Source organism: Adelges cooleyi, unplaced genomic scaffold, assembly GCF_023614345.1.
Source record: "Adelges cooleyi isolate 19-005CV unplaced genomic scaffold, UGA_ACOO_1.1 ACOO_flye_CR_arks_rails_tigmint_CR_PRNA_651, whole genome shotgun sequence".
Taxonomy (NCBI): Eukaryota; Metazoa; Arthropoda; class Insecta; order Hemiptera; family Adelgidae; genus Adelges; species Adelges cooleyi.
In genome coordinates, this window is record NW_026096352.1 from 8,567,745 (window position 1) to 8,581,316 (window position 13,572).

At 26.4% G+C, this 13,572-nt stretch overlaps 1 protein-coding gene and 1 long non-coding RNA gene across 2 annotated transcripts; one reads left to right on the forward strand and one right to left on the reverse strand.

The window, feature by feature from the left end:
* Positions 1–557: 557 nt before the first annotated feature.
* On the forward strand, positions 558–7,605 carry LOC126845023 (uncharacterized). The gene is made up of 6 exons (XR_007686665.1): positions 558–807; positions 947–1,035; positions 1,915–1,994; positions 2,458–2,537; positions 2,609–2,935; positions 3,083–7,605. It is a non-coding gene; the product is annotated as an uncharacterized LOC126845023 (long non-coding RNA).
* LOC126845022 (uncharacterized) lies at positions 7,464–12,605 on the reverse strand. Its single transcript, XM_050583593.1, has 4 exons — positions 12,464–12,605; positions 10,203–10,355; positions 8,726–8,887; positions 7,464–7,851 (listed from the first exon to the last, which is right to left on the reverse strand). The coding sequence occupies exons 1-4, from the start codon at positions 12,464–12,466 to the stop codon at positions 7,582–7,584; spliced, it is 588 nt and encodes a 195-aa protein (XP_050439550.1). The 5' UTR covers positions 12,467–12,605; the 3' UTR covers positions 7,464–7,581.
* Between the last annotated feature and the right edge of the window lie 967 nt (positions 12,606–13,572).

Here is a 13,572-nt window from a genome sequence, read left to right on the forward strand (position 1 = left end):
AACCATGTAATTATCAATATTAAATTTAATAATGTAAAAATGCGATTTTTGTAAAATGGCGGACATGTGCCATATCTGCGATTAATTTATTCTAAAAAATAAAAATAACAAGAAATAGCATTTCGAAGACGTTTAATTTTTTTGCTAACTGGAAGACGGTCGGATAATGTACGAGTATATTGAATATTGCTATAACATTGCACGACCCGACGTGATCGTCCAGCATAGATTTTTGAAATTATGCCTTGGTCCTTGGAAAAAACCGTCACGGTTCGAAGAGCGTTGAAAATATATGTATAATATGTATTGCAGCTGCGGCGGATGGCCTTCAACGATATTTGCATTTTGCCAGTTACAACTCGTCGAACCCAGCTCGGGCCCCTGCATTGCTGATATTTTAATATGTATGTTTTGTATTTTGTTCCTCTGACAACGGCGGCTCACTACCCGAACGGCAAACAATACGTCCCCACCGCTGTGTCTACCACTTCACCTAAAAAGGGCCTCACGGCAGCTGCGTAGGTACTATTAAATATTGATCGTTGCCACGTACTGCGTTGTTTCTAGAATGTTCTCTCCACGTCATCCGTGCCGTCGACCAGGCACAAAGGACGTCTGCGAGCGGCCATATTGCCTTCATTTGCCATCCACTCATTGCAGTAGTGAGGTCGTGTGCTGATTTCTCTCTTTTTTTTTTGAACAGTTCAAATTTCTCTCAACGCCATGGACAATTTTGCATTTCAAGCATCGCCTTACACGGCCAGTGACGACGGCGGTTCGCCACCCATGAAATTCGTTCAACATTTTGTAAGTATACACGCTTAATATTGTATTGAACATTTTTATTCCCGTCGAAGAAACGTTTTGCCACGTCGGCCGTCGGCCATTTTGGTTTTTCTCCTTATACGATACTAATGGCCTTGTGTGTGTTTGTGCGTTTTCAAAGATATTTGAACGAATGAGAACCGAAGCACTACTGGATTCTCATAACAACCATGCCAATTTCGATACTTGAAAATTCCAAAATATCTTATTGTAAGTATGTTTGGCATATATTAAGTTAACAAATATTATATATTCTAAATTATCAGAGGCTTCGTTTGAACTATTACTTTCGGACTCGTCCGACCATCAACAGTGGCCAATATAGAGGTGTATTAACGATACATAGTATTATTTTGATTTATACAAAAAGTGTACTATATATATATATATATAGTACATTTTTTAGTACTAAAAGTATTAAAGTGCACACTTGACTTTAGTACGATAAATTAATCAATATCAAGGTAAATTCGTTTTTACACAGTAATTTTAAACAGCATGACAACAGTAATTCATTTATTTAGTATAAAACCTATATGTATAATTAAAAATATCCCCTTGGTGTAATGTTATGTTTTATACAAACAATACATCGAATACAAATGATAATTATTGTAACATGAATTAACAGTTTTATAATTAATTGGAATAGAAACTTGGATGACGGTCATATTTCCCACGATAAAAAATATTTATGATGTTAATCATGACTGGTGAGTCATTTAATACACTTTATGACACAATAACTGAACATTGTACCTACTTATTGCTGATAAACAAGTGTAATGTTCAATCATGCTATTCATAATGTTGCATCACACTGTAATATCATGACTGTGTAAAATATGATTTTCCTTAACAATATATACAATATACATATATACATATATATCAATAATACTTCTTTAGATTAAATGTAGAACAAGTTACGCTATTATTGATTTAAAAATACAATTTAGTAAATGAGGTATGGGTTGTCCTGGGGTTTCTTATTACAAAGAATTAAATAAAATGAAATACATCTTATATTATATAATTTTTTTTAAACAAAATTTGCACCTGACACTAAATTGTTTTTACAATTTTCAGATGTGATTTTTGTTTAATCGTGATGATTGAATTATGTAAGGCATGGAAATAACTACAGTACTTTGGGATGTACTCTAAAGGTATGTGCTTTTTACTTATTTATGTGATTTAGAATTATATTTATTTAATTTTAAGTTTATTTGTCTAACAAGAGATATTGGTCAATAATATTATAATATTCTTTTTGAAAGATCAAAATAATAAAATGGTTGGTTTAATATTTTTAAGTGATCTATTTTTATTTCTTTTTATGAATTTTGATTTAGTACCAAAGTTATGTTAATTTATATTTAAAATGAAGTAGCCTCTATTATTATAAGATCACTCTTAAGGAAAAACAAATTTCAAAAGGTAAATTTATTGTGGAACTTTATGATTTAAAATAACATTTGACTGTAAGAAAATACCATACAGGTTACAATAGACCTTTTTTTTTGTTTTTATAAATCTTTGGTTGCCAAAACCTTTATGACTAAACTATTAAGGCTTCGGTGTATCTATCCTATACAATTTATATATAGAATATTGATTAATGTTTTTCAGGAGGTAAAGTAACATGTTGATCTGATCTTTTAATGTAATAATGCTAGTGGGACGATAGCGTGCTGGGGCTGTAATTTGAGGTAAGTAAAAAGTTCAATAATTATTTATCACTCGTCATAAATTGGATTATACAAGTTAAAACTATTTTCAGTAAGAATAAGAGGAATGAGGGTGTAATCATTACACAATTACTTGACCAATTGGATTGGTCTTAAATATTGTGATATCATCAACACGTACATCATACTTACTATCCAACCACCGTATCTACTTACGTACAAGTGGGCACTTTTCCTCCAAAGTTAAACCCTGCTATAGTCAAATTAATCTCGGGTTTCGTAGGAGGTTGTTTATTCGTCGTATATAGTTACAGTTAGCCGTGTTGAAAATTGAAGAGCAAAAATTATCTCGTTTGACCATTCCACTGTTGAAAGGTGGCCTTAGGATGCGAGCTTGTGCTTAATCGACAGTTGTTAAGGTATAAATATAACCCACAAACGTGCTGTCAATTCTATTGGCATTACTAATAATAACATTTATCTATAGTAATATAATCACTACCTACATGTAATGTGTTATATGTGTATATAAATGTATAGATTTTTCCATTACTAATTTATTATAGGAGTCGGAGATATATTTATGTTATGGCTGGTGCGAAAGTGGATATATATAAAAAAATCGTTAGATGCAATCGGACGTTTTGTATCTGTTTAAGTTATTAGCAATCAATTGATGAGAATTAACGGGTCCTCGTGAAAATCAAATCAGTTGCTGTAAACTCATAACATATGTTAATGTTGAATTATTAGTCTGCTAAGTAATTGAATTTGTTTAGGCTTTCTCGTTGCTATGTATTTTTTTTTATCAACAAATAACAATTCTTATATACCTACTTATTACTTACTGAAACATATATATTGAAATAACAGAAACATTTGACAAAATATAATTATATTGTAAATCTGCTTAAATTCTTTGAAAGCAATTTGTACGGACTCTAATTATAAAATGTAAATTATGAGTAACTGTTCCAAACAATGACTATCTCTTATTACTTGTCTTATGCAGTTTGCTTTAACACACTGTATTAGCGTTTTTTTGTTCTTTATTAAAATTATTGCTTTATATAACTACTACAACTAGTATAGTCTCTATTATTTCCTAACAAATATTTTACCCATTACTCCGCCCTGATAATACTAATAAGAATAATTGTATTTCGTATACTAAACCGTTAAAGTTCAATAATAAATACTAAATCTTTATCTCAAATATGTCATAGATTTATTCTTAAAGGTCATTTATACGTATCTAACAGTAGAAATAAAACTGGTTGAAGAATTTCAACCTACATTTTTTAATTTAATACATATATTTTTATTATTATAAATACCTATTGAATGTACTCTCAAACGAATTGTAGAGGTAATTAAAAAAAACTTGTTTATTAATCAAAAAGGTAAACTGTTCCATTTATTGTATTACTTGATTCCAAACTTTTAATGAAGGTAATACTTATATCATATAACGTAAGTACCCAAATAGTAGCAAAATAAAAAATTACTATGAATTTTTGATCTTTGGCCCAAGAGTTATGCTGATCGTTGGCGATAATTCCAGTAAGTCTAAATTATATTAAAATAAAATTTATATTTTTAGTTGATAGTGTAGTTGAAATTTCCAAAAAAATATTTTTAGGGAAGCTTTAGGCAGATGTTAGTTTTTTAGGTGTACAATTAAAATTGGAATAAATAAAATAAGTTAAAACTAATTGTATTCTATATGCTCGGATGAATAGAGTGTGATGAATTTATAACATAATTGAGGTATATTGTATATGTTTAATCGAGGAAAATGTATAATAATTTGTATTTATCGTTTAATTAATATTGCAAATATATTTCTTGGGTTTGCCTCAACTTCACTATGACAAAACGACCATAATTGTCATTTAGGTAGGTAGTACTGAAGTGAGATAAAATAAATAAACTCTATAAAAGCTTGGTGTATGTTAACAATTCTAGTGTAAATTGATTTTACCTGATAGTATTACTGCGCTAAGACAGTGTTCATAAAATTATTGCATATGTATTTGTGATTAAATATTAGGATTACTGAAGTTTACATATTGTTGATCTGATCTTGTTAAAACGTTTAGTTTATTTTTTGTTCTGATTTATTTCGTGTATGTTTTTTACCATTAATTTATGATTTTAACAGATTTTAACAGATATAACGTTATATGTACTTAATAGTTGAATATAATTAGTTGATTACAATGAATGCCTATATGTATAATATGTAATAGGGTGTTTCACTTACCAGTATTGGGTTTAAAAAAAAACAAGCACTCGTGGTAAAACAAATTGTCAAAGTATTATATTATTCTTATTTTCGTATTATTGAATTAGGAAGGTTTTTTAACGTAGGAATTCGACATAGAATTCATTATGAATTAAAATATACTTGAAAATCAAAATAATAACCATAAAAATCATTAAAAATATTGAATTCAATATATTTGTTTTCATTGATTATTTTAATGCATTAAAAAACTATTTTTTGTTGCAAGATGTTAGATTGACACACTTAAGAATTGGATACATTTAAAAACAATTCTGCTATTGGTTATTAATCTATTGGTTATTTAAACAGGTTTAAAACAAGACAATATTTCAAATTGGGATGTTAAATAATTAGTAATGTGGAATGTCAATAAAATTTACAAATAACAATAAATTGGAGTCTTAGGAATAGGTAATAAACCGTTATCTTTTCGCTTAATGTCTTCAATAGTTTTTTTTCTGTTTTTTTCCAAAAACAACATTAATATGAAAATATTGTAGTGTAGGTTTTGTGTATTTACAAGTAATTAAGTTACAAGTTATTAAATAACAATTATTATTAAATTTTATATGATAATGAACCATAGCACATAGATAGGTAGATATAATCCATTGGATTTCAATTTTAACACGACTTAATTTTTAATTAGGTTGTCAACTTCCTCTGAAATTTAAGTGTTTCTTGGACCTTTGTCAATTTAAGAATTTAATGATAACATTTAGTTCTTCAATATAATTTTTTATAAATTTAATATACCGAGTTAAGACGTAAAATAACAAATAATTATGATACCAAATGTGGACTAGATAGTATGTTAGATATTTAACTAAATAACCATTTATTTATTAATCATTAATCATGAAAGAACCTAGCAACGATGTGTAGTATGTTGCTTGTCTATATCTAATCACAACACGAATGGTTGCATTTTTAATCTGCTTTTACCTACTCCTGATATAAAAAAAATGTCTATAACTCTGTCACTGTCTGCTTACTTTTTAATTGTTTCGTATGATTGTTGGAAATTCTTAATTATTTAAATGATTACCATTTGTCCTTGTATTATAGAGTTCCTCAGCGAGAAATACGTTTGGTTACCAAAATATGTTTTGTAAACTTTACTTGTAAGACTTGTTGCACGCTTGAAAACATTTTTGATCATTTTTGTTTGTTTTTAAACAGTTTATAATTTAGGAGATATTTGTAATTACAATTTTTGTTTTGCTAGTTAATGATGAAAAACTTGATGAACTAGAATAAGATGAAATAAATACTTCAGTTTTAGTAGGTAATTTTATTTCATTCTGTCTTGATATATATATAAAGTTTTTTCGTGGTTTTATGATAGGTACACAATTATAATTTTGTATTGATTGACTATTTCGGTATATTTTCATCTTATTTATTTTCTTTTAGTAGTGTCTTGTAACTATATTGAATAATATACGTATTTTTTACACAATTTTTTTAACTCGTATACTTACTAAATTTTTTTATTACTTTAATTGGATTTTTTCGTTTGTATCGTTTGCCATTTTTTTTATACGTATGATTTTCTTTTTGAGATTTATTCTTTCCTTAAATTTTTTTTAAATAACTAATTTTCTATTACCTAACTATTTTCATTCATCTGATTACTCTTTAAAAATAACTAGTAACTTTGTCTATGGCTTCTTACAACATTAAATTTTGTTTACTAAAAAAAAATTGTTTGTAGTAGTTCAATTTAATTATAGGAACAAAAACTTTAAAATTGAATTTATATTTCATTTACTAGTTGTCTTATTCTTAATGTCTCATATGTTGTCATAATTGTTTAAAATATTTTTAAAAATTAAAGCAAGTATCAAATATTGGAGAATGTACGTTATTTATGTAAATTATTGTTACACTTTTTAAATTGTGTTATATAATCATAGTATTATACAATTTCCGGCTATAGTTTCGCAATAAAAGTGAGTACCTAATAGTTGGTATATTCAGTTATTTTGTTGAGTGAGCATTATCAAACGTCGAGACTATTCTTATCCTACTTAATATTTGGTTGCTAAAATAATTAGTTCTTTACATTTAGTTTACTGTTTTATTAATTTATTTGTAATACATCACTATTATTGCGCAACAACATAATATTTAACTTATCCATTTTCGTATGAATACAATTAAAATAAAACCTTATAATATTGCCTTACAATTAGGTAGATGCACATGTGTACCTATTTATATAATTAAATTGTAGTTCTAGATTATTAAAATACATTTGGAGATTACTAAGACATAGAAATTCTATATGGGAATATTTTCTCTTAATATATTTATTTAAAAGTTCCATAGTTTAGGTGTGAAGCATTTGATTTGTATTTATTTTTGAACTGTTAGATGTGTCGAATAGTTAATGTGGTAAAGCGAAAGTAACCGCTAAAAATAGTAATAATAGAAATAAGTTATATTTTATCTCGAGGTAAATTAAAAATTGATTATTTGATTTACTAAAATACTGCATAATTTAATGAAAATGTCTCGAGTAGTAGTCAAAATTTGTAGGTAACTGGTACTTATGTTATTTTTATTGATGTTAAGATTGTAGAAAAACATGTTATTATATACTGTATTAGTTACTTAGCGTACCATATAGGTATTTGTAAAATAGTTAAGTATACATTTTTCTTTAGTTTATTCATTCTGTTCATGTAATTATTATCATAATATGCTGTAAACATAATAATGTTTGTATTCATAATTCATACAATTTTACATAGGTTTATATCAAAGATTCTAATCGGGTTGATCGTTAAAAATGTCGCCAACAATATCGTTTTTAATGCAATAAAATATTGCAGCCCATGCGTCAAAAGCTAGGAATAGACCTAGGAAAATGGCGGTTCTCGTTCGGTCCCATCCTACAGAATTTACTTTCCATTTTTTTTCTTTAGTCTCCAAGTCGACGGCCACCTCACCGTTATCGTTTTTGACCAGTTTTGAAATTTGGTTCTCTGATATAGGACAAATAGCAGAGGCGGCATCGTGTGCCTGCGGCACTGTCCCCTGTACAAATAGATAATACATGATACGGGTTCTGCTACAAAATACCTGTTATATAGGTCTAGGTACTTAGAATATATTATGTATCGCTTCTCAGAGTAAACGATTGCTATAGTGAGCAATCGGTTTTGTATCGGCAATAGTTTGTTCCAAAAATAATATTTAGCTTCTTAGATTTCAGCCACTTAATAATTAATCAGTTGGGAAGTTCTTAATGTCAACCAGTAAAAATAATTTATATTGTCTCAAAACTTTTTCTATTGTTTAAAAAGCTTAGGTATGAACTAAATAGCATTTGTGACTGACTAGTCTTAGTATTGATGTTCTAAGTATAAATATATATGAATACTTGATCGCATATGGAAGTTGAGTTTTAAATTATTACTTAGTAGATGTTTTGGATAGGATAGAGAAGTTTCTTGAAGCATATTCTATATTAGTTAGAAAAAATAAGAAAAATGTCGAATCTATAGCAATTTTTTATTGTACGGAATCTTGTAAAAATTAATATGGGTTGTGGAAAGTAAAAAAAAATATATAAAGTATACCATAGAGCTAAAATAACAATAAATAATCGTAAGTTTGTTTTCGAGCAGATAAGGAGACAAAAAAACTAGAACAAAAACATACTTCTTTCCTTTAACGATCGATCGGTTAGCATTTAGAAATTGGTCATTACTTATAGCCTTGTTGTTTTAGACTAATATTTTTTCTTGTCGAAAGTTTTGTATAATATATTATGTATATTTTTGTTTGTAGTTTTTTATGTTATGTATATCAAGTACTTGGTATGAAGGACTTAACCGTTAAAATAAAAAAATTAGTATCAGTTTTGGAATTACAAATGAACCGAAAGTGCTCGTTATTTAATACTCACGTTGGTAGGATGAAGGTTGTTGTTATTATTTATCGTGTTGTCATCCAATGTTTGTGGTCTGTCTTCGAAAGCTTCGTTGATAAATCCATCAGGTGGACTTAAAATTGGATCTTGTACTAACACTTTGTCAGCTCCTCCTGAACTGGTAGTAGGTCCTTCTTCCTTTGAATATTAATAAACAAATTAAATAGTATATTTTACAAATTGTACATGCCTTTAACATCTCTCAGAAATCGTACCTAATCATTAAATTATTTCTAAATTCAATTATGTGATATATCTTTGTGTTTTCATTCATGTTCATTACTGAAGTTAATTTGTTTTACACGAAATTTTGATTAATTCAAGAGTCTTTTGGTGTGGTTAAATGGTTCGTTTTTAACAGAACCGAATTTATAAGTTAGTAAAATAATGTTGAGATTAGTAGCGTTCATCTAATAAATAAATAAATATATGTACACCTACTGGTTTAGTAATATTTTTCAAACGTTTTTAAATAAAACTTTTTTTTTTAATTGATTCGTTTATTATAAGAATAATTGGTATTACTAACAATTGGGATTTGTTTATTTACATTACTATTTAAGGAATGTAGGTATACTGGTAACGATGTGTATTGGATTGAAATGTACTTGTAATGTTTTTCTATAAATAATAATTTCACTTGTCGTATTATAAAACTATTATTTAGTTGTATGTGTAGATTTTTCTTTTCAATTTTGTTAGTTTTGTTTTGTGCAAAAATAGTACCTAAATATAATATACAAATAATAACTTTGTTTTTGTTATGCGTTAGGTGTAAAATATAGTTAAATAAGAATTTTCTACTAGATTAACAATCAAGACATTAGGTCGATTTTTTTTTGTAAGTATTGTTATTTGTCTCCATAACTGTACTGTTTATTATTTTTCATTTAAGTGTTAATGATTTAATTTTTATTTTATGTTGGTACATTCGAATATTATTTAAATAAATTAACGAAACACTTGGACGTATTGTATAATATTTTAACTGTATACGTTTTTCATATGATAACTGTAATTACGTAAACCAACCCTCTATCACATGGTTGTCAGATGATGTTTTTTTTAAACTGATAAATCATTTATAAAAATATGCCATAAGTCATAGTATATTTATGTTTAGTTTGTGAATTAGGTTCTTTATCAAAGTCAAATAAGTTTTGTTAAAATATATTAAATTGCACCTTGATAATAAAAATCCCTAAAAACTTTAACTTTACTAAAATTGTGGAATTTTGAAAAATTCTGTTGTATTATATTGTGCTTTTGTTATTGACTTATTATCTGTACTTATTTACATAATTCCGGGGTTTTCTAATTTTTTTACTTTCTAGTCTTGGAAGTTAGAACGCAATACTTAAAAATATTAGTATTGAAACTAAAGAAGTTTTTCATGTAACTAATACCTTTGTATTTCTAAATTATCTAGGTAGACTCAGTTGTATACACCTACTTTGATGGGTAGCTCTTCTTTGGAACATACAAATCCCTCGTTAACATAATATCGTACATACTCTAGATTTTCCGTCCAAACGACGTTATCGCTTGAGTCCGACAACCCAATTTCATCTGCCTGTTCAGTCTTCTTGTGAAGTTCTTCTTTGTCCTGTTAAAATTCGGTGTCTTAGGATTATAATTCAAAATTTTTTTTTGAAAAGAAAAGTAAGGTTGCTGTTCTGCAAAGGTACTCAATACGCGTATCTAAAATATACAATTTGTGTAGGTACTATTCTAACGCTAGTCTTTATTTTTATCTTTCTTAATATATTAATTATTTTTCATTTTTTTTTTAGTATAGTATCTTTTGAAGACGCTCTTACCTTAATTTTATCGAATTTGTTTGAGTTATTTTCTACTGCAAATATAGTAAATTATAATTTTTTTTATTTATTAAAATTAAAAGTAGAATTATTAAATTTAATATTTTGTAATTTATAATACTAAATAAGTAGGTAAAATGTATGTTAGGTTATTGGACTATGTTTAAGAAAAATGTCAACATTATAATTAAAATATATGACAAGTTTTTCATGGTAATCCTTTTTAAAAAATGTTTGTTAAATAAAATGTTAGAAAAGCTAGATGTATAATCTTTTACTTGGATATAGTAGGATTTTGTTTAATTAAGTATTAAAAAAAATCGTTTAAACCGTATTATCTGAGTTACATATATTAAATTAAATTAAATGACACTTTATAAATAGGTTAAATTAGGTTTAGATACTGTTCGTGAACAGTTAATTAGTTTGTTGTATTACATTTAAGAATAAGTATTCACAAACATGTATAAACGCATTTACTATTGTCTATACTTGCATACAATTGGTCAAATTTGTAAATTTAATTAGAATGTTATATAGTTTAGCAGCGCACAGTTTGGGGACTTTGTACTATTATTATTTGCCTAGTTGCTTTTTTAATATGATTTGTCAAAAGGTTTTGTTTTAAAGAGTAATTATTTACGAAAAAAACCATAAATATAGTCAATAATTTTCTTGTTAAAATTGTGATGTTAAATTATGTTTTTTGCTTAAATGAAAAAAATATTGCGATAGGTACAAATTTGTTTCTTAGGTATTTAATGGTTTTAGTTTTATCATTTTAGCCTAAATATATAAATTTTTATTGGAAAAAAAATGTAACTATAAAATATACATTTCTATTGTATGACAAACGTTATAGGTTAACTGAGTTAGGATGACATGATTTCCATTAAAAATAGTTTTTAAAATGCATATATTTTTTTTTAATAGTAGTTTTAACAGTATTAGTGCCTACTCATAGTAGAATAATAAAACTTGTATAACTTCAACTTTTTTTGATTTTTATAAGTGTAGATTACACTTAACATAGGGTTTTATTTTTAAAAATATTGGGTGTACCTAGAGGTTCCAAGTTGTATATAAAAAAATAATTCTATGAATTGTAATATTGAACAAGGTCAAAATAAAAAGTTTATAATGTGTTTAGACTAAGTGTTTTTTTAATTTTTATATTCTGTTAAGTATTTTATAATGATTTGAATGGACCTTCTAGTGGTTTTATTGTATACAACCAAATAAATCGTGTGTATTTTTTAAATTATGTAAACCAATTATGTAATATTTCAATTATTAACATTGAGGTTCTATAAAATTGCTTTATTATTCTAAATAATATAAACATTTTTAGTTTTGTTGCGTTGTGTCGTTTTGTCTAAAGATGAGTTTACATTTAATATAATAATATTCGTACAATTTAGTTTTTATGTACTTAAAATTTAAAAAATGCATATTGCTAATAGCATATAGTGGTCTAGTGTAATACAATGTTATATAAGTCTAAAAGTTATTTTGCTAATAATGTTCTGTGTATCATTTTTGTAGGTATAGTAGTAATTTATACGATAAAATATTGTAAAATACGTAATTTTGCTGCGATGAAATCTTGAAATAAACAAAAATAGCATTTATAAAGGGGTATCATCTTCGTTAAGAAAATATATACCTTCCTATATATTTGTTAGCTTATTTGATTTATATGTGATATAAACATTTATTTTAGTAATTGTTCTGAGAATAATTTGTTTATATTACTGATTAAGTTTTTCAGTACTGTGTAGATTTTTTTTGTGAAGGCCTCTGTATTGATATATTATGTCTCGATAATAATAACCGAAAAGAAATGTTAATTATTTTTATAAAAATATGATAAAACGCAAAAATAAATTCTTACCATGTTATCCTAATGGTTTGTCGTGTAATTGGTACCAGGAACACCTGTATAGTCTACAATGAACATAGTTACTAATACACGATAATTAGTATTTTTTCTATACAGCTTAGAAGTGGTTTATCGTTATAAACGTCGATTATTTAATTTTATCAGTTTAAGTAGTTTTCCAAAGATAATTAGTTGTTGAATTATGCATATTTGATAGTAGGTAATTTTTTAATAAATACATGGTATGAGACGATTACTGTCATTTTAAAAAAATACTTGCTTATTTACATGCTATCGATATAAGTTCAGATTATAATTATAATATCCTATCATTTTTTATTGAATAACAAACATTTATAATTCGCAATTTTTAATGTCCTAATCTATGTCTGAACTGTGAATTTGGTTTTATGTAGAGAATATTCAATAACTGTTTCGACATGATAGTGAGAATGATTTAATTATATTAAGCATATTGACATTTAAATAGGTATTTATAGTCTATGAATCTATCCCTGATAATGTATAAAAGTTGAAAAATTACAAAATTAATACAAGGAGTCAAAACTATGGAAGAAATGTTGAAACTAAAATAGTAATAATTTTCTATTTTTCTTGGAAACTAATAATGATTTTATGAATGTATTTAATAAAAGATAATATTTTAATGCATTTGATAACTGTACCTTATGTTACAAATGTAAAGCATACATATGTATTTTCATTTTGACGAATAGCTCAGACTAAGTATTGGATTTTTATCTTTACTTTTTGTAATTGTTTGATGAGTTTTTTCTCTGCGTCAATTTTTGTTAGGATTTCATTTTTCGATTATGTAAGTAGTCGTGTTATAAAAATAAAATAAAATATTTAATTATTTTTTAGATGAAAAACGTTAGTTGTCATTCTCACTAAAAAAATTGCGGACTGTTTATTTTTTAGATCCAGGTTGGTTAAATCAGGTACATTCCCAAAAAAAATGTAAATTATATTGACATAAATGGTAAAAAAGTAGTCAAAATAATGTTTTTAAATAGTTTTAATTTGGGTGTTTATATTTGTCAAAAATCATAAGTTTAGACAATCGTATCCTTATTGAAAGTAATTCTTAATATTGTTTC

Excerpts from the sequence above, each read along its gene's own strand:
- LOC126845022 (XM_050583593.1), bottom strand. Across the intron at positions 8,888-10,202 it reads AAGAAGAGCTACCCATCAAA|GAAGAAGGACCTACTACCAG; the intron begins GTAGGTGTATAC and ends TAATATTCAAAG. Across the intron at positions 7,852-8,725 it reads ACAACCTTCATCCTACCAAC|GGGACAGTGCCGCAGGCACA; the intron begins GTGAGTATTAAA and ends CTATTTGTACAG.